At 33.8% G+C, this 21,272-nt stretch overlaps 4 protein-coding genes and 1 long non-coding RNA gene across 8 annotated transcripts in view; 2 read left to right on the forward strand and 3 right to left on the reverse strand.

Annotated features, from left to right (window-relative positions):
* The window catches only part of slo (calcium-activated potassium channel slo), a 42,345-nt gene extending 37,733 nt beyond the window's left edge, over window positions 1-4,612 (reverse strand). The window contains exons 1-2 of one of the 2 annotated variants that reach the window (XM_081981556.1): window positions 4,421-4,612; window positions 1,351-1,637 (exon numbers count right to left, since the gene is read on the reverse strand). In XM_081981556.1, the coding sequence (XP_081837682.1) occupies window positions 1,351-1,533 (183 nt within the window). In that variant the 5' untranslated portion in view covers window positions 1,534-1,637; window positions 4,421-4,612. The remainder of the gene's footprint in view (window positions 1-1,350; window positions 1,638-4,420) is intronic. The other variant, XM_081981555.1, reaches the window with a different exon arrangement.
* A 927-nt stretch (window positions 4,613-5,539) lies between these two features.
* Rh50 (Rhesus blood group-associated glycoprotein Rh50) lies at window positions 5,540-9,064 on the forward strand. 2 transcript variants are annotated; one of them, XM_081981191.1, is made up of 9 exons: window positions 5,540-5,990; window positions 6,727-6,913; window positions 6,969-7,119; window positions 7,174-7,324; window positions 7,380-7,543; window positions 8,102-8,239; window positions 8,293-8,391; window positions 8,454-8,568; window positions 8,660-9,064. In XM_081981191.1, the coding sequence occupies exons 2-9, from the start codon at window positions 6,747-6,749 to the stop codon at window positions 8,830-8,832; spliced, it is 1,158 nt and encodes a 385-aa protein (XP_081837317.1). In that variant the 5' UTR covers window positions 5,540-5,990; window positions 6,727-6,746; the 3' UTR covers window positions 8,833-9,064. The 2 variants fall into 2 exon arrangements, with proteins under 2 accessions (XP_081837317.1, XP_081837316.1); XM_081981190.1 differs by lacking the exon at window positions 5,540-5,990 and adding an exon at window positions 6,048-6,310.
* Window positions 9,065-9,115: 51 nt separating this feature from the next.
* Window positions 9,116-13,314, reverse strand: LOC145730150 (glycerol-3-phosphate acyltransferase 3-like). Of its 2 annotated transcripts, XM_081981189.1 has the most exons (9): window positions 13,096-13,314; window positions 12,676-12,939; window positions 12,465-12,622; window positions 11,074-11,149; window positions 10,767-11,018; window positions 10,351-10,703; window positions 9,948-10,298; window positions 9,784-9,897; window positions 9,116-9,723 (listed from the first exon to the last, which is right to left on the reverse strand). In XM_081981189.1, the coding sequence occupies exons 2-8, from the start codon at window positions 12,820-12,822 to the stop codon at window positions 9,810-9,812; spliced, it is 1,425 nt and encodes a 474-aa protein (XP_081837315.1). In that variant the 5' UTR covers window positions 12,823-12,939; window positions 13,096-13,314; the 3' UTR covers window positions 9,116-9,723; window positions 9,784-9,809. The 2 variants fall into 2 exon arrangements, with proteins under 2 accessions (XP_081837315.1, XP_081837314.1); XM_081981188.1 differs by lacking the exon at window positions 9,116-9,723 and having other exon boundaries at window positions 9,767-9,897.
* A 157-nt stretch (window positions 13,315-13,471) lies between these two features.
* LOC145730153 (uncharacterized) lies at window positions 13,472-15,568 on the forward strand. Its single transcript, XR_014178552.1, has 2 exons — window positions 13,472-14,433; window positions 14,485-15,568. It is a non-coding gene; the product is annotated as an uncharacterized LOC145730153 (long non-coding RNA).
* A 507-nt stretch (window positions 15,569-16,075) lies between these two features.
* LOC145730152 (uncharacterized) lies at window positions 16,076-17,072 on the reverse strand. The gene is made up of 4 exons (XM_081981192.1): window positions 16,918-17,072; window positions 16,586-16,860; window positions 16,300-16,529; window positions 16,076-16,242 (listed from the first exon to the last, which is right to left on the reverse strand). Exons 2-4 carry the CDS (start codon window positions 16,848-16,850, stop codon window positions 16,174-16,176), a joined length of 564 nt encoding a protein of 187 aa, XP_081837318.1. The 5' UTR covers window positions 16,851-16,860; window positions 16,918-17,072; the 3' UTR covers window positions 16,076-16,173.
* Window positions 17,073-21,272: the final 4,200 nt, after the last annotated feature.

Consider the following 21,272-nt stretch of genomic DNA (forward strand, 5'->3'; position numbering starts at 1 on the left):
AGATGAAATAAATAATTTCTATAATGAACAAGTTTGGGTATTACAAAATCCGCACGCAATTAGGCCAAAGAGATTGCATACAAACATTTTTTGGACATCAAACTTTTTACTTGAGGATACCATTCAATGTAATCCAAAATATCTGGTACCAGCATGATGTTACCCCACATCATCGTGGAGAGTCACGTGGTCTGTGGAAGTTATGGCCACCACGATCTCCCAACTTAAATCTGCTGGATTTCTATTTATGGGCTGATATGAAACAGATTCTGTACCAAGAGACAATTCACACAAGGGCAGTTTTTAGATAGAAGATTAGACTAGAATTTACATAGCTGCTGCTGATTCAAGAAACTTCTGTAGTTCGTCACTGTAAAGCATGTATTCTTGCAGAAGGAGGACATATTAGGATTTTTTTGCTTTTAACTTCTCCATTTGAGTATTCAAATTATATAAAACTTATAAGTCCTCTGGTTCTTCAAATAACTCAAACTGAACATATGTTTATATAAAGTTTTTTTCTTAAAACCATTCATTGGTATATGTTTCTAAACTAAAAACCACGAGGTAATATAACTGCATATTTTCTTTAGATACTGAATGTTGAGTACTGATTTGGCAACGACACAGTTAAATGCTTTCTTTGTTAGCTGTATCTCATGCCATTGACCACTTTGTATCACTCTAAATCACCTTTTCATTAAATTCTATTCTATCGAAAGGACGAACCGATGACTTTGTTTTGCGCCACTTTGTACGTTGTAGAAATTATGATGTTCTATTATTACGACAGCATTCCATACGTGTGCAAGATGACTAATAAAGCAGTCACCTAATTATAATTCTCAGTGTAAAAAGTATGATTATTCTTCACCATGAATATATTAGTCAATAAAATGAATCATGTGTTTATTGGTTAACTTACAAACCTAAAGCAATAATGTGGAAATTCTGTTATAAAATGCAAGACACTACATACAAGGTGGACAAATTGTCGATGAGTTTGATTAAATTTCAGAGATTAATTATCCTTCCTTGGGTAGCAAAAAATTTTTCTGCAATTAATGAAGACATTATGAAATCTCATAAAGGACCCCCTGGCTCTTCCCACGTTTTCATTGACTTATTATTAACTTTAACATTAAGGCTCGATTGTACAATGACAAGACAGATTCAGTTGACTGATAGTTAAACATTGTCATATGAAATGCAGTCAAAATGACGTTTTTGACTTGAATTAGGTTTAAAAGTTGAACCACTATTGTACAACAAAGCTTTAGTCTCTTGAACTCTACCTTTTATTGATTGTATGATCGACATAATGTCTTATTTATTAGTAGAAAAACTTACCAAAACAATACATAATCCGGCAAGAAACGTGCAAATCGAAGATAGCAAAAAACACCAATATTTTCGGGTGTCCAGACAATCGGGATGGATTGTAGCGTCTATGAGGATGTCGGCAGCCACCAGAGTAGTGTTGAGGGCGGGCGAGGGCGGTCGGGCGCCGCCCCTCGCGTCCTCGGTCGTCATTCAGTCCTCGGGACAGGCATCGGGTGTCCCCGCTTCTATATCTACTTCAAATAGCTGTTCCAGTACCTGGCTAACATTGGCCTGAACTCGTCTTCACAAAAATGCTAGAAAATATCGCAAAGTTTTAATAAACTGTTCTTTATTTTGATTTAAATAGATTTTTCGTTTTTCAAATATTTATTATTCTGTTAAGCATCTTAAAAACCTATAATATGAGGAGTTTAGTCTAAGTGGATAGTGACAAGAACTGAACCAGGGGCCTGTTAGCATTAACTAGAGGCCTTTTACAACAACAATTACAACATAAGAGACGTTAAGGGGGTCTTCATCTTCAGGGCTACAAAACCAAAGGACGCAATATAAGTAAATGACTTGTTAAAGCACCATGTTAAAATAATGTGATTAAACTAATTACATTACAGTTACATTGACTTTCACTTTTTGTTTCTTTGTTAAAACTTACCTAGATGGTAAAATGGTTCAAAACTACACATTAGAACAAAAATAATTACGCAAAACTACATCAAAAACTAGGCTCGCAAACAACACGAAAAGTATCTTTATAGATAATCAGACAAAGAATCAGACAATCGGGATGGGCGGAGAAACGTAGGCATTGATGAAATAGATGCATATTTAGTCCGAGTATGCACGAGGGATATTTAGTAAGGTTATTTCCTGAGTTAAATAAACATTTTATTTTAATTAAAACAATAAGAACAATAACTTTCAAGCTAAGAAGGGTAACACTATTCTTTATGTTGCTGTGAGGAGTGTGAAATTTTTTCGAATTTTTTTTCCGGAAAAACTGCTGACAGCTAAGTTGACAGTTGTTAAGTGATTTTTCCACTTAAAATTTACATTTGTTATACTAATTCTTGATAGCGATTGGTCAAAATTGATAGGAAGGAAATAATCGGGGGTAATATCCCTAGTGCATTTAATTTTTCCGGAAAAACGAGTTTCTAAGTAATTTGTTTTAACAAATAACATGAGCGAGAGTGGTTTTAAAAATCATCCGAGTCCAAGACGAGGAGATCCGAAACAAAAATGAATTTATTATTTTTTTTTAATACCTATATTCAACATTTTTAGGTTGTTTTAATATACGGAATATCAGGAGCATGTCGACGTAATGAACTGGTAAACTTGAGAATTCAAGATATTGAATACATGGAAAAATTAATTCTGGTTAAAATTCCAAACACACAAAATTACAAGCCCAGAACATTTACAATTGTTGGAGAATTTTACATATATATTTGTAAAAAATACTTGTCTCTTCGTTCAGATGTTATTGATACAGATCGTTTTTTCATTAAATATCAAAATGGAGTTTGCCACAGAGTTGTAATGGGTATTCACAAAATCTCAAGTATTCCCAAGGAAATAGCGTTGTTTTTGAAATTGGCTGATGTCAAAGAATATACTGGTCACTGCCTTCGCCGAACCTCTGCAACTCTTCTTGTAGATAATGGTGGAGACATTTGCTCATTGAAAAGACACGGTGGTTGGAGGTCTACAACTGTAGCAGAAGGCTACATTGACGATTAACCTTTCAAGCATCCATGTGAACCTTTGGTTGTCGTTCGGTAGAAACTACCTTTCTTACAGGGTTGGTTCCAGTTAATTTAACAGGTTTAGAATATTTATTAGCACTTTTTTGTCTTATGTGTTTCTTAATGTATACCTTTTGATCAGGTTGAAAAATATTAGTCTCGTCTCGTTTTTCATTCCTTTTCTCAATGAGTTTTTGTTTATTATTCATGAGATCTGAATTCAATTTTGAATACAATAATTTTGTTTTCTCTTTATGGTCATTAATGTAATCGTTTACTAGAATTTTATCTATTTCAAGATTAAATGGGTCGTCATTACAAATATGACCTTTAAGAAATAAAAATGACACAGCAATGAAAATTCTGGATGTAAATGATTGTAATTTAATACCAATGGAGAACAATACCACAGATGATATCAGAGAACCAGTAATTTCAACAAACCCACAACAACAACCTACTTTAAATGTAGACCATGAAGTAAAGGGGCAGGAATTTCATTTATGGCAGAAGCTTCGCTCAGATGAACAATTCCTAGCTCAGCACAATAATCGCCCTCTTTCTACGCCTAATAACATAATATACTATTTCCGTTTTGGGATATTTCTTCAAATAAGGTTAGAAAAAAATAAAAACCGAAAATCAAAATTTCAGTTTTTTTCGGAAGTACTAGGAAAAATCGAAATTTTTAAAACGATATTTGCTTTAACTTTAAATTGAGCAACTTTAAAGCAGGAATTAGAAATAAAGATCAAACAACAGCTATTGATCGTAACCGAATTTGACTAAATTATCTTGAAACACTATTGATAAAACTCAATATTTTCAAATTAAACTTTGACAACTCGCATTTCCATAGTAAAACCTTTTAAGAAACGTGGGTACATATATCGCATTAAGTTTATTTTTGGACCTAAAAAAATGCAAGGGTAATAAATTATCCTTTCGTTATCATGCAGTTTATAGGATGGTTCGTTTTTGATAGTGAATTTAATAGACAAAGCACATTTTGTGCCTTTTATGATAATAAATAAACAACAAAACATCACCACAAAAATAAATCGGTCTTAGCAGTTTTGTAGGTACTGGCACTGATCAAGGTCTTTGATGTTATTCTCGCGCAACCTTGTGGCCCTGGTTCAATAAAAAAAGTTCCAAAAATTGTTGACACGACACTCACAACTACCTATTGAACGAAACTTTTGCTCATGACAGAAACATTCACCAACATGACATTCTCGTGTGCTTTACTTAGCAATAATTAATTTTTTGGTGACCTACAAAGCTACCAGACCTACCAAGATTAAATAAGTAAAGCGTTAACTTACTTTATGTTCCTGGAATGAATCTTTGAGGATACTCAAAAGGTTTTCATAGTCAAAGTTGAACACTAACTAGAAATTTAAGGATTTTTAAAATTGAAAATCACTATACACTGTCGCGATCTGCACCGTCTAGTGTTGAGAGTCGAGAAATAGTTTCACGCGCACATCTCAACGTCAAGACGCGACTGAGCGGACGCCCGGCCGGTAAAGCGTCGCGACGCCGGCGCGACCCGTTGCGGTAAATCGATGATCGTGGTGACGCTATGTTGAGTTGTCCCGATCCCCCTTGTGGAGGTCAACCTATATTTTTTTGTTTGTTTTTCTTTCTTCAAGAAAAGATAATTTCAACAATCCATTACAATAATACACAATAAATTTAGGACAGTCCTACTAAAGATTGTTTTACCCATTTCTAAGTTTCTTGCATAGGAGGGTTCTACTAGGGTTCCCCTTAGTATACAGAGATTAAAATATTACTCACTCTGTAATGTAGAATTTAAAACAATAATTCAATTTCATAAGAATTTAAGAAAGGATTTTAGAACGTTAAATAATATACACTGCGCAGCAATAGTATGAAACATGTTAATTACATAATAAATGTTCATTTTATGAGAAATCTTCAGGGTCATTTCCTAGGGACTGACCAACCCTCCTTTTTGGGTTTTCCTGTATGTAATTAAAAACAACTGAAACCGCCATTTGATGTAGTTTAAAAAATTACTACCAAAATCGTCCTAACCTTGAAATAAAAGAGCTATACTCAATAATGGTGTTTTTTCCAACAAACTACCTTAAATATTTTCGGAATGTGATCGAAATTCTGCAAATAGTTTTGAGCAACTTTGAACTTTTGGATGTTTGAAAAATCTTTTGACAAACCTTGTATATGTAATATCTGTAAGTTTGCACTAGTGCGGAAAAGTCTCTATTTCGAGAACAAAATAGTGCGAGAAAAACTTTGTAAATACTTAATAAGTCCCTAATTCCCCAAAATATTGTTTTAAAAAGTTTCAAGTTGTTGTAAAAGAAAAAAAAACGGTTATATTAAACTTAATTAGAGAGAAAAAAGGTAAGATTTCCAGTCTTCCATCCATCCCATCTTACTTTTTTCTTTCTGCCAACCTAGTTTTTATAGTTTTTACTGGGGGTGCTAAATACACTTGGAATATATCAGGCCTTTTCTGGGGAAATTTTAAGAACTAAATCAGGAATCTGAAATTCAGAATCTGCTTTAAAAAACCGCATTAGGGTCGGATATTGTATTTAAATAAAATAAAGCTGATAGTGAAAAATAGAAACGTCGCACTTCAAATAAGACGTTTGCATGTTTTAGAGGAGAAAACGAAAAGTGTCAATTTTTTTAAATAGTCCCATCAAAATATAAAAATTCTGGTTATTTATGCGATATTGCAATTAAACCATCATTAATAAAATAACCCCATTCAAAAAAGTAGAAATTGAATATGGCGCCTATAATCATCATATAAAATAAGGTAGCCAAAAACCAAAACAGTGGATCCTAAATATGAAATTGCCACGTTCTAGAGAAGAAAAACTGCCTGCTTTTACCGTAAGTACCTCCTTGAAGACTCCACCAAAGTATATTTGTGATGACAGGGAAACATTTCTTGATTTATTGATGTAAATAATTCGGCCCGAAAAACAAGTCTTCAAAGCCACAAACAGATTTTTTTTGTAAGAAAATTGCCCTTAATCACGAAACAAGTTAAAATTTACTGTGTAAACCTTACTAGTAGTGTAACTTTGTCTCAATCATGACCAACCAAGGTGGCATTATGTTATCTATGCAATTAGTTCTAGTAATTCTATATGCCTCTATGACAGTTTACAGTCCAAATCAAAAGGTGATTTTAAGAACAGATTACAGCTGTAAGTACATATTTTATTATAAAAAAAAAACAAATATTCTATTGGTTAATCTGATACTAGATTACTTACTTTTATATCGTTGTAATTTGAACATGAAAAAATATCTCAGATTACAAGAAACGAAATATTTACCTTTGACACGTTTGAAGCATTTTGAAGAGCTTTTCCGGACCTACAAGATGCGCTAGAAGAAAGGACCAAAGAAATTCGACACGTTAGCATATTATTATCATCCTTATTCAGTGCTGCTTTGTATTGGAAAATTCTGACTAGGTTTTTATTACTTTAAAACGTACAATAAATGTGCAACAAATTTGATTAACAGGTCCTGTTGTTGTGTTGAAACGATATTATGATAGCTTAAGCAAGTGAACTAACTCTAAATCACGACTAACTAACTAACTTGTATGTTTCAGTATTCCAAGATATCCACGTAATGGTGTTTATTGGATTTGGATTTTTGATGGTGTTTTTAAAAAAATACGGATACAGCGCAGTGGGTTTCAACTTCTTATTAGCTGCTTTGGTTCTGCAATGGAGCATATTGTTTAGAGGTTTGTTTGAAATGAACGACAACTATAAAATTGAAATCGGGCTTAAAAGGTAAAATTTTACATATTAATGTAGTTTCTTGATAATCTTATTATATTGAGTTCAGTTTGTACAACGCTGATGCTTCTGCCGCTACTGTTCTCATCTCCATGGGAGCTTTGTTGGGCCGAACCACCCACTTGCAACTACTCATATTAGGCATATTGGAGATTATTTCTTTTTGCCTTAATAATGTACTAAACGAGTTGTATTTCAAGGTTGTTTAGCATTGTTACCAGTTTTTAATATTGTTATAATGTGATTGAGTTAAGGCAGTAGACGTTGGAGGTTCTATTGCAATTCACACCTTTGGAGCCTACTTTGGATTGGCAGCCAGCTATTCCAGTTTAAAGCACAAGCCGACATTTATTAAAGAAAAGACTACAGATGCATCGTACATTTCCAATATTTTAGCAATGATTGGTAAGTATACTAACAATTGAGGGTTGTGACTGAAGCAAAATAAATTTTGTTTCAGGAACAATATTCTTATGGGTATATTGGCCAAGCTTTAATTCCATTGACCTGGAAGATGAACAGGCTCACAGGGCAATCGTCAACACTTATTTGTCATTGGCTTCTTCTTGCGTAACTAGTTTTGCTGCCTCCCAACTTGCTTCAGATCAGAACAAACTTGATATAGTTAGTTTATGTTATACTACTACTCGCAGATTTGACGAATTGTATAAAATGAAGTATACATCTGTAGTTCACTGATTAAGATTGATGTGGCCATCATTTAATACAAAATCTCTATGATCAGTGTCTGATCACTACTGATATTCACACACATCTCTTTAAGTTTGGCAATGTAACGAACAAACTCTTTGGATGCAATGGTATCAGTCAGTTTATGTTTAGGTTCTTATATAGTCCAGAAATATTTACTGGATACTGCTTTAAATGCACAAGAGCTACTTGATCACTAAACCTAATAGATGGATGGAAGTCTAGGTTTGTAGCAGAGGGTTATGTAAACCGATCAACGTTTAATCAAGTTCTAACTTTGAGACTCTAGAGGATCCAAGAGAAAATTTCACCTACAGATTCAACGTATACAACTAGAGAAATTATTGTTTTACATATAAAAATATAAGTAACAAGGAATGAATTATATTCTATTTGTGTAAATATTTTTGTATGTCTGAATGTAAAACAAAAATTACAAACATACAGAGTATCACTGAATGATTGATTTAGGTGCATATTCAAAATGCTACTTTGGCTGGTGGAGTTGCTATTGGTGGTTGTGCCCATCTATTGGAATATCCATATGGTGCAATTCTTCTTGGATTGTTGGCCGGTTGCTTGTCTGTTTACGGATACACAATAATGACGGTCTGACTACTCCAAAAATGTTTGGTTTTATAGTAAAACTGTATTAAAAACAGGACGTGTTGGAGAATAAATTGAATGTACTGGATACCTGTGGTGTTCACAATCTGCATGGAATGCCTGGTATTTTAGGTGGCCTAGCAGCAATAATTGTAGTAAGACTCAAAAGCAAAAAAGTCTTCTTGTCATACTATGTATAGTTTTTTCCCTTCCCTAGGTAACAACTGTGAAAACTGATATTAACCGACGAAGTCCCCAAGAGCAAGCAGGTTACCAAGCTCTTTTTCTGTTGGTTACTATTTTGAATGCTCTAGCTTCAGGAGTAATTTCTGGTAAGGGATATTCATCCCTCCTATCAATATAATAGTTTGCACAGTAAAACTGCAATACGTTGATTAGCAATACAAGATACTCCTTTTACAGGCTTAATAATTCGCTGGAAGATATGGGGAGAAATAAGTTCCGACAATTTTTATAATGATCAGGTTTTATGGAAATTGCCTAGAGATGTTGAGGACACAAACATTCTCATGGTGCAATCGATGAAATGGAAACCGTTAGGAATATTGAATGGCAAAATAATGCCTGAAATATAACTATATCTTGTTAAAGTATATACATATAATGACTTGAATTTACCTATGTGTACAGGGTGGGGCAATCTGGATGTTTCCATAGGAAAACTATACAAACTATTGCCGCTTGTACTGCAAATAAAAATTGAAAACAATGCCATTAAATATGTTATAATAGAAAGAAAATACCCTATTTTGTGACGTAGATGTTTTCTTTATGCTCTTTTGGCATTATTTCAATTTTTTGAGACGCTTCTTTCTTTTTACATATTAGAAGGACAGAACTGTTGTGTTTCTAGTCAAATAGGTAAGTAAATAAATATATTGTGTATTATATGGATATATTTATTAAAAGTTACATCATTTTCGCTCCAAAAAAAATGCCTATAGGTTTTATGAGCGATCACACATATTCTATTATTTGAACTGATGCAGCAACTAGCGCCACCTCTGCCTAACTCTGTGAATGAGAAGTAAAGATGAGGCCACCAAATCTAGAATACTGGCTTAATGTATGGGTGGATGTTGATGTGTCGGAGGCAAAAATCCATAAAAACATTCGACACCCATTATAGGGAAAAAAACGTTTCTTTCACAAATAACCGTACTTAGTGTGTAAAATTATAAATAATAAATGTAGAATACCGGTTGATTTTAGCTTATTGTAGTTTCATGGTTTTTTACTCATGTTAGTTTACTCAGTAGATACAAGACAGCTTCTCTTATTGTTTATTGTTTAGCATAAAAATGTTGACTATTTACTTCGTAAATATCAGCTTGCCTTCAAGTGTTTTTGAAAACGGTAAGCTACTATAGAAATATCCAAAAATTGAGTCTTTTATCGTTTGTAAACATCATTCAGAGCACTAAAATTCAACTGATAAAAAAGAGTTGTGCTGTATACAGCACTAGCTGAAAAGGCAAAATTTAATCAAAAGAAAATTAGGCAACATACTTAACTCAACAACACACTTTTATTTTCACAGAATATTTGCTAATCACTCGGCTTTCCATACTTGACTGATCTTTTCCTGTTGCTTCTCCATCCATTCACGTTTCGGTTTTGATCGTTTCAGCTGACCATCCCTACAAAATACCTTTTAGCCTACATATAGTAATTTAAAAACTGCTCTTACCACACTAAATCCACTAAACCTCCTTGTTGTGCGATCAAGTGTTTGACTCTGTTAGCATACTCCACTGAGCTTTCCCCTTCTTTTTGTTGAACTGGAGGCAAGTACCACACATCACAAACGATTGCCCAACTAGTCATCATCTTGAACAAATATTGCCCCATGGAGTCTTTGCTGCTATTCCAGAAAGCGTCTCCAAAGCGTGGATCATACTTAATGGCCACTGGATAAATAGGACATCCTACTTCAAAGCTGCCTTTTTTGAATTGCATTACTGATGTGTTGTTTATGCAGGTTCCTTCCGGAAATATAAGCATGGGAGGATTTTTTGAGTCTGAAGTATGTTCTTTCAACCTCCAGAAACAAAATTAGTAGTACAAACACGTGCTGTATTAGAATAACACACCTGGTTAACACAAATCCGCGATCGCGTGCTTCACTTCGTTCAAACCATATATGAGGCGAAGCTCTATGCAACGCTCTTTGAATAATGCCCAAAATACCACCGTGTCTCTGGCCAATGAGAGAGTAGCAATTATCATTGGACAAGATAACACAATCTATGGGACTAGTATGGTTAGCAACGCAAATTGATCCTCTTTCAGGTCGCCATTGTTTGTTGTGAATGTTTATTACTGCAGAGAGAGATCTGGTGAGAATTCTAAACGCTATCACGTAGCAACGATGGTTTAACCAACGTTTGGTAGAAGATTCAGGTAACTGTCCCACTATTCCTGTGGTGATTGCTAACCACAACAACTATAAAAAAATAACGTACGTTTTAAAAACATAAATAATAATACAAAAGGGTAATATACTTACACCAAAACAGAATATGTAGAGTCTGATAGGTAATAGTAGACAGTACCGGGCGAAACATCCAAATATCCATAGAAATGTCAGTTTCCATGATATAAACTCATAAGTGCGATTGGTTCTCGTAAGAAAATTCCAATTTTTTAATTCTTGAGCCTCAAATCTAGACGTAACTTCATCCTCAATGATTGACTCAATGCCACTTTTGATATAGTCGAACGCTTGCAGCCAATGTTTCAAATCAAAGTTAATCTCTTTCTGAAAAATGTTTAAATTCAAAAATGTTCTTTGTCTAAGGGAAAAAGTATATTACATTTTTATCCTCACTGTTGGATGTAGAACTTTTGCCAGGAGTAAGCTGCGGCACCAGAATTAATTCCTTTTCTCGGCTACAAAATTGATAGTGTTAAAGTATGAAATGTAAAGGGTGGCCTAATTTGCTTGTTTTATATGGAAACTATCAGAACCATTATGAAATTTAAAAATCAAAAAAGCGTTGCCGGGGTATTTTTTCATGGTTCAAACAGAAATGAAACAGAATTTTGTTATGGTTTTTTGTTTTCTTTTATTTTTCAAATTTTGGACAAATCCCTGTAACTTCGTTATTGTAAGAGTTTGGCAAAAATAGTTTTTACTTAAAAATTATTAATAATTAAAAATTAAAAAGGTTTTTGTAGATCAACCATGCGTTTAAGAATGAAAATACTCTAAATAGCTATTTATGTAACCAGTTAAGAAAAGTTCGATTTTGTGTAACGAATGAATGTTTGTAGGGCGAGCGCAGCGAGGTCCTACAATTTGAATGAGTTACACAATAAGACATTTTCGAAACGTGTTGCATACATAATTTTTTCTAATTTTGACCAAAAAGTGGTAAAAACCATCTTTTAAAGTGATTTAACACAAATATTCACTTTCATAGCACCTTGTATAAACAGTGACAACGACATGTTATGATGGATGTCGCCCATATGTTTCTACGGAAATGCATAAAAACAGGGAGTGATGAAATGAACTTTTCTTAACCAGTTACATAAAGTGATCACTTTATGTAACTAGTTACATAAAGTAAAACGTTTTGTCACTCTAATCAGTTTTGAAAAGTGTCACTTTATATGCCATAATTAGAAAAAAATTATTTTCTAAACTAAAAGCGAAAACTCCATTTGAAGTGAAATTAACGTAGTATACCAGATACCATGTTCCATGTGCGAATCTGTATACATAGGACAGAACAAAAGATATTTAAATTTCTTAATGAATTCTGGCAGTTTTCATATAAAACAAGCAAATTAGGCCACCCTGTAGTGTTAATATAAAAAAATTTATATAGCAAAAGCCCCCGGTGAGTGTGTTGCCAGATAACTAAGGTTTTAAATATGCCAAATTTTCGAATTTACTAAGGGATTAGCTTCCAGAAAAATTAAAATTGTATTAATATCCTTACTGGTTCTAGATAAGAAGTGACCTTAACATGTAGTAATATGGAAAAACCATATATTTTTTGCACTATGTTTCAATTTTTCCTTACAGCATCTAAATTATCTTACATAGTGGTCAAGCCCTGAAATCCAGCTGAATGTAGAAGAATGATGAAAAGAGGTTTCAAAAGGTCATTTGACACACTTTCAACTTTTGTCCAAACACTTGACTAATAATAAATAAATTAATATTCCCTAATTGCAACAATAATGGAAATATCACCTTATTAATGGAGGTTCAACTTCCAATGCTGTCCTGTTTATAATAGCTTGGCCATCCTCACTGGTTACTCGCCCTTCTTCAAACCCTTCATCATCCGAATCAGATGCAATAATTCGTCGTCTGTGCTTGGTAGCATTTTCGATATTCGTCCTTCCATACTGGTAAAAATAACAATATTCCATTAAATGTTCATGTAACAAGAACAACTTACTTCAAATATTGACAGCAAAGTTCTGATATACAATCGTCTCACACCTAAAGATTTTCCGATAGCTGCCAGAAACACTATGCAAAGCAGCAGGAAATTCCAAGGCACAAAGTAAATAGACAGTAAACTTCCTAGCGCGAAAACCACCATGTTGTTGTTTTATTTTAAGTGACTGACCGTTTGATACTAGTCATAAGTATTGTATTATACTTTTATCTATGATTTAAATACTTGAAGGTAGATAAACCTGGTTAACGGCTCCAAAGTCTAAAGTGGAAATAGATTGTAAATTGTAATAGCAGATCAAAAAAATTGGGTCGATTTATGGTAAGATCATACTAAAATTGTCACTAAAATGAAATTGTGCTACTAAACAGTTTATTACTATTAACTATACCTTACTAATCTAAAGTTGTTTTTTACCTCTAATAAAGTGTAGCATGGCTTTTCATCTTTTGATCTAAACACAGTTTTCTGGAAGGTAGATTATAACAACAAAACTAACGAACAAAACTGCTGTTTACTAACAGAAATCGCGATTTTCCTGCATATGATAGTTAATCATTCCCACTAATGACTAAACCAGTTCAAGGCTGAATTCGTTTATTATTTTTTATTCGCTTATCAAAATATCACTCTCTTTCATTACTTGCGCTCGGTAAAGTAGGTGTTCATGACCTTGGCAACTGCCGATTGTCGGCTTGTTTATACATGGTGTAGTTTATAAAAATCACAGGATGATTGTATACACGGTGCACCAGTAAACTGGCTCGATTTTCGAAGTCGTATCTTAGTGCTATCAAATGTTATTTGTGGTTGAATAGAGTAGTGGTGACACAGTATAGTACAGCCCGTGACAAAACAGCACACCACCAGAATAAAATGATAACTTCCATCTCTAAGAGCACGATGTCCAAACGACTCAAATTTCTCCGCACCTTTCACATGGCCCGAACTGAATGAGGCACTGAAACGAATTAAGCCTGGTAAAGCACCTGGCTTGGATAATCTGCACCCGGAGTTCTTGATACACCTGGGTAACCACCTGCCCGAAACCAGGTCGAAAAAATTTTGCTACGTTGATGATATCCCTCTCACCTATAGAGCCAAAGATCTTGACCAGACGGAGACAACTCTCACAGAAGATCTAGATCTCCCTTTGCTCTTACTTTAAAAGGTGGCGACTTATACCCAGTGAAAGCAAAACTGAGGTCTGTACATTTCATCTGAACAACCAACAGGCAAACAGGGAGCTCAACGTGCAATTTAATGGAAACGCTCTTCGGCACAACCAGCACCCGAAATACCTTTCGTCACCCTCGACCGTACTCTTTCTTATAGGAAACACCTTGAGAATACCTCTGCTAAAATAAAAACACGCAGTAATATCATCAAAAGGCTTTGTGGTACAACATGGGAAGCTTCAGCGGACACCCTGCGTACATCGTCCATGGCGCTGGTCTTCTCAACAGCCGAGTACTGTGCTCCAGTATGGCTAAACAGCTGCCCCACAAATTTGATCGACGTCCAGTAGAACCATACAATGCGATTAATAACTGGAGCAAATCCGACCAGCACCCACTTATTGGCTTCCCTTGCTGAGCAACATCTACCCTCCTGCAATTTGTAGAACCCAGGCCTTGCTCAGAGAGCACCGTAAGATACAGGATAATCTAGAACTACCTGTACAGGAAGATATACCTACTCTACGAGGAAATAGACTCCTAATAGTCTAGGAAAGATACAACTTCGACACTGCAGGTACAGAGCTAGATAGGAAACTGTGGGTCCAACTAAACAGAGCTCGTTTAGGTCATGGACGGTGGGCAGACTCACTCTTCAGATGGGGTGCTGTAGAGTCTCCAGGATGTGACTGCGGAGCTCCAAACCAGACAATCAGACATATTAGAGAAGATTGCCCCATACGGTCTTTTCAAGGGAGCTGGAGCGATCTCCTGATGTTGCAGCACGAACTTGGATTGGAAAACTATGATTTTTGAACACACTGTTTGTTAAAGGACTTTGAGAATTTTTAGTTCACCAAAGCATCAGCATATTTGCTTGCTTCAATATTCATATAATTTTCGTATATTAACGTAACGTATGTATGTTACTAAAGATGTTAGGAAAAATATTGCCAAATACTTCCGGAAAGTGTTTTCCAACTTGACTGATGCCCACTGTCAGTCAAACTTATTTGTATCTCTTCAAATAACGGAGATCCTCACCATGGGGGTCTCCTAAAACGGGGTGGGAGCTCCTAAAACGGGCACCCTGTAGTTGGTAATGCATGTCTACAATTATTTAGCCACAAACATTGCAAGTAGCCAAACAGATGCTTATTTCCTAGGAGTACCGAATTGAAAATTGGCTGAAAAATAGAACCGGTTCTATTTTTCGTCCAATTTTCAGTCCTAATCCATTTTCGGCCCAATTTACACTATCCAATCTACCTTAGACAGAAATTTATTCAAAATTTTGTAAAAATAATTGAATAGTCTAAAACGGCCTTAATATGTGTAGAACAAACGAAGCGGTGCATAATTTTTATATCATGTTACAGTTTTGCTTGTTGATGTAATAATAGTAATAATATTATTTACGGTTTAGTTAATCGAACAACTATGCGCAATTGAATAATCTAACTGGTGACACTGATATTTAACATAAGTATATTATGTTTGCATTGTGGTCGTTGCTATAGAGAGCAAACCATAAAGTACTTAAATTTTGTTCTATTATACCTCAATTATTCAACGGTTAGTGACAATTTAAACTAAGTTTTATTCACTAGGGAATTCTATTTATCACTCTTACATTCAGTTCAAATCACATATGATAACACACTACATAATATGTAGAGTTTTTTTAATAGATCTACATTTCTTTCTTATTCCTTATATGGATTTCTATTATTTGGATTTCATTATTTGATTAATTAGGAAAAGAATTATGGTTTCAGAAGAATATTTATTGATTTACTTTTTATAATTTACTTCACTGATGAGATGTTCGGAAGAAAATTTATTCTTCAAAAATTCCAAAATACGTTACAGTCCTTGAATCACAAAGTATACTACACGTAGTACTTAGTAGACATCGTAGAGATTGAAGTACGATCTTAGAAGTAAATAAAATACTAAATAATTGGACATTGGGTAAATCTTGGTTAGTGTTTGATTTCTAATAGATTCGGTAAGCTAGTTCAAACAAAGACATACCTGAGTATTTTTCCCTCAATCTATGAGATATTGAACTTTAAATACAAGCAGATTTCAGCTTAATAAATTTATGAAGTTTTTCAATAACTTAATTACAAGTCATTTATTTTTTAATTTTCAATTCAAACAAAAATGTTTTAATTTCATATAAAATAACAGGTCTTAAAAAATTAATAATTCAGTTTATTTCACAAAGGTTTTAATTTTTTAACCCGGTTTGTACAAACATGAGAAAATACAATTATTACAAAATACAACATATTTTTACGCAACTGATTACTTATAAATATTTCTCCAAAATAGGCGCTAGCTCTAGAGGATCTGTTTTTGGGGTATACCTTTCCACGACCTAAACAAACCCAGTTTTAAAAGCTAAGTCAAAAAAAAAAATTAAAACTGAACTAACCTGTCCTTCTTTATCTACAATAAACTTGGCAAAGTTCCACTCAATTGAACTGTTGTTAGGTACACCTCCTGGCTGTTTGTATTGTAAAAATTTGTACAATGGAATAGCGTTTTCTCCGTTCACATCAATTTTGGAAAACATGTCAAATTTAACGTTGTGCTTTTCAGCAAACTGGGCAATTTCTTCATTAGTACCTGGCTCCTGCTCTTTGAATTGGTTAGAAGGAAAAGCTGTCATAAAATTTAAATATAGTGACTGTGTTAACCAAAAGTAGCATAAAACAAACCTAAAATTCTAAGTCCTTTCTCTTGATATTTGTCATAGAGTGTGTTGAGTTGTTCGTAGTTTTTCTCTGTTAAATCGCAATTGGAAGCTACGTTAACGATTAACAAAACTTTTCCCTTATATTTGTCAAGGGTTACATTCTCGCCCTTAATGTTTTTAACCGTGAAGTCGTACACAGAGTTGGCTTTGGTGTAGTCTTGAGGATTTTCGGCCGAAACGTAGGTTAAAATAGCCACCAAGGCACACAATACACTTTTTGACAGCATGTTGTTTAAGCTACAATTCAAAACACTTAATAAATAAAAAATCAGAAAAAAGCGCTCTTAAACTCACCTTCCTTTTCGTACAAGACAAAAGCGTAAACTACTGGCTTCTCTGTGCTTAAGCCGGGTAATATAGGGAACCTTGGCAATGAACGGACGAATGAACTACGATAAGTACCTAATCGCAACGTCTCTAGAACCTGTTCAGCTCATTTAAATTCGCGACCAGTGATTTGACCGACCATTGTATGATCTGATCATATTACAAGAGAGATAAATTAAAACCACAGGTTGTCTGAATTTCTTGTTTACATAGTTTTCTATTCAAATGAGAATCAACCAGACAGAGAAAATGGAAAACATACTTTTATATGGCAAAAATCAAAGTAAAACGTTTGAAGAAACAAACATCATATATATTTAAAACATTTACTTTCATATATGATGTGCATTAATCTTAATCTAAACAATTATTTAGAAATTTGTCATATCTGCAAAGTAGAAAAAATAAACGTTTGTCTTTTGTAAATTTATGAAAGTTGAAGAGCCAGAAAGAATAGCAATAAAAGTAAAAAAAAAAAACTATTAGAAGCAAGTAACGCAGATTTTGGATACAATAAAAAAAAGGAAATTTTATAATAAATGTAAGGGACCAAAATTGTTCAGAATGACATTCTGACTAAATTTACACCCACTTAGAAACGAGAAAACGTAGTCACAACTGGCAGTGCGTTAGTTTAAATTTTTACTGTTTTTCTTATTGTTTTTGAACACGCTGTATATGTTCAATCGAGTTATGGTTAGCACGAGATGAAAAAGCACTTCAAGACAAACTTTTTGAGCATTTTACAGTCGCTGAAAACTCAGAAATGGCGCAGATACCGATTGATGCAATTTTCAAAAAAATGTCGCTTATTTCGAAAACGGTTAGAGCTACACAAATTTTGAAAGATACCAAAAATGTTCAGAATGACTTTTTGTACTCAGTGAACTAGGTTTACACCCACTTAGAACCGTGTAAACGCGGTCATAACTGGCAGAACGTTTGTTTAAAATTTAGCCTAGTTTTTTTTGTTTTTTGAACAATCTGTATATGTGCAATCGTTTTGCGGTTAGTACGAGATGAAAGAGCATTTCAACACGAACAATTTGAGTTTTTTTAGTCTCTGAAACCCCAGAAACTTGTAGAATTAGGTAAGAAATTTTCAAAATGTTGATGCAATTTCCACTAAAAAAGTAAAAAATGTCGTTTAATTCGGTAACGGTTAGAGCTACTCAAATTTTGTAAGATATATTCAGAGACTTTTTGCACTCAGTGAACTGGGTTTATACTCTCTTCGAGTCTCATAAACGCGGTCACAAATGCCAGAGCGTTAGTATCAAACTTTATAACATTTCTTTTCGTTTTTTGAACACCCCTGTATACGTTCAATGGTATTGCGGTTAATACGAGATGAAAGAGCAGTTCCGGACGATCATTTTGGGCTTTTTTACAGTAGCTCAAATTCTAAAAATTACGGAGATACGAATTTTTTTGAAACTTTGATGCAATTCCCAAAAAAAAGAAAGTAGAAAAGTCGAATATCTGGGAAACAGATACAGTTACGGAAATTTTGAAAGAGACCAAAATTGCTTAGAATGACTTTCTGCATCTAGTGGACTAAGTTTACGCCTACCAAATATCCAAATAGGAAATGCTTTTGGAGTAAAGTATTTTCATTTTATAATGCACTTAGCCCATCTAATGGTATTGAAAAGTTACTTGTCTTACATAAAAATTCAGCAGGAATATTAGTTAAAAACAATTTTGTAATAGCAATCAAGTACCTACTAAGTGAGTAATTTAAAAGAATGCAATGATAAAACACAATGACATTTCTTAATACACATGAAAACGAGTTTTTAATGCACCAAGCCAAATGAGCAGGAAATTTGTGTTTACTGAAGATTGCAGTGGCACCTAGTAACCACTTATTTTTAAGCAGATCTGTTATTGTTCCTGGTAAATCGTAATAAAAGTAAAAAATTTACATAACCGACGTTTTTATATCTTCTGATTTACTTACGTAGTAGCACAGAGAAGTAGTTATTTTTGTAGCGATAGCTGAAGTATTTCTATCAAGTCTAAAAGAAAACTGATATAAACAATTAAATTGCCACATTTTACTGGTAAAATAATAATAATTTTTTCATATGTGCTTAGCGGAATTTTTATTCATCATCATTTTTGAGGTGTGAAACAATGAGTCAGTTAAACAATCGGCGATAAGTTCTTAACTTTTCCGACACAGATCGATCAACACTTGGTTCTATTACAATGGAAAGTTTATATGGCCGCACATTCTTGATATAAAGTTGTTTTGATAGTGATATCAAACAATACAAACCCACTCAATAATCACCAGAACATAAACCTGAAAGCTACTGTATGTTCATTAGGAAATAAGTTGAAAAACCTGTTAAGGTATAAACTGATCGTCACCTTAACCAAAACTGTTGTTTTTTTCGCTAATTTTTAAAGCCTCGTCTTTTTCTCTTATTGGCTTATTTTTAATGTGAAATATCTTGATTTTTATGTTTAAGAAAAATGCACCTGCTGGGATAAAACAGAAGATGCAAACAAGAGAAGTTTTCAGAGAAGATTTATACATTACTTTGTAAAACTATTAGGTATTATGTGATCGTCAGAATTTAGGTTAATTTTGCGAAAAAACACGTAGGATGCGAGAAACTAAAGGTAATTTTTAAAGCGTTTCAATTACAAGTTGAAATAAGAAAACAAGGACAATTGATGATTTAAACCAGGAGAACGTATTATAAACGTTCACGGTACTCTGGAACTTATAAACATGCTTTTAGTTTAATATGTATAATTTAGAAATTGAATAATACATAGTAGTCGATAATGCAGAACTAAGTTGCATTCTCTAGCTGTCTTTAAATGTTTGTAATAAATTAATGTAGTAGGTATTTACCTACTTGTCGTATATGTACTACTTTTTCTAAATAATGTAGTTACTTTTGTGTTTACAAGTCTTTCGTCAACTGTTAAAAAACTACAATTTGCTAAAGAGGCTGTTCAAAAAAACTTAAATTTGAAATGGATTTATTGCTTTTTAAAGCAAATTACCTTTTTATCAGCTAAACAACATTGCTTCAGACAAGAAACATTGATTGAGTGATATTGACCTGAACAACCCTTTTCTAGGTTGAAAACCAACAAATTAACAAAAAAATATTTAATAGGCAAACCTTTTTGAAAATTGTTAAAACGATATTCTCTTCTTCAATAGTTTTAAAACAATAAAGTCAAAGATGTCTATCAGCAAAAAGCGGAATGAATTATCTGTAAAAACTGTTTTAATTTATTGTATTGTTTTTTGTTTTAAGACTTTACTCTGAACAAAAAAACCAACAGTCACTTATCCAAGACTTACATTTTATGACACCTTTAAAATCCTTTAACTTTTTTCAAAATTTAGTAAAAAACAAACTTTTTTCTGTTTGGCATACTAAATTCATCATCCATTAGATCATGCAGTACTCAAAAAGTTATCGTAAAAGCATAATTTGGCAATAGTTTTGACACTGCACCAACGAAATGGCTTGAATCGACCTGGGTTACTATGTACTTGGGATATACAGTACCTACTTGGGATGCATTATTTGTACACAACGCTGTTTCGATACCAATGAGGAAGATTACGCCTGCTTTATAGATTACAATGAGTCGTTTGATAGACTAAGACATGACCATCAGCTAGTAGAAGTGCTAAACCAGAAAAGGTTGGACTTACGAGAAAACAGGTTTATTGTCAACCTTTACTTTAACCAAAAGCCAACTGTGCGAGTACAAGAAACGACGACTAACCCTATAGTAATCAAATGGGGCATATGACAGGGATGTGTCCTATCGCCAATTCTATCCAACATCTACAAAGCTCCAACAAAGAACAAAGCTCCACAAGAACCCCTCTATATGGACGGAGAATTAGAGAGCGTTACAAGAACCGTCTAAGTACAAACATCACAGAGTGATGCTAAAAATATCGTGGGACCACCGCAGAGTAGGAGGTGTTGAAGGAGATAAAGAGAAGACGGCTCACCTGTCTGGGTCACATAATGTGGGTTTCAAAATATGAGATACTCCACCTTGATAATTTAGGAGAAGATGTGGGCAAAAGGTCAATTGGAAGAAGAAGAATATCTTGGTTGCGGAATCTGCGAGAATGGTTTAACATGTCTAAGATTATGGCCATTAGGAACTATTTTAGATATACCACCACAATTTTTGCACATTATGTTATAGAAAAAAATCTATTGTATTTATTTCTGAATAAGAAAGCCTATTCCTATATTATGAGGTTTTTAATCCAATTAAAGATTGACGTAAAATCTTGATAACTTTTTAATGGCAAAAGCATC

This window comes from Ips typographus, linkage group LG6 (genome assembly GCF_016097725.1).
Source record: "Ips typographus isolate SLU linkage group LG6, UJ_Ityp_2.0, whole genome shotgun sequence".
NCBI classification, from domain to species: domain Eukaryota; kingdom Metazoa; phylum Arthropoda; class Insecta; order Coleoptera; family Curculionidae; genus Ips; species Ips typographus.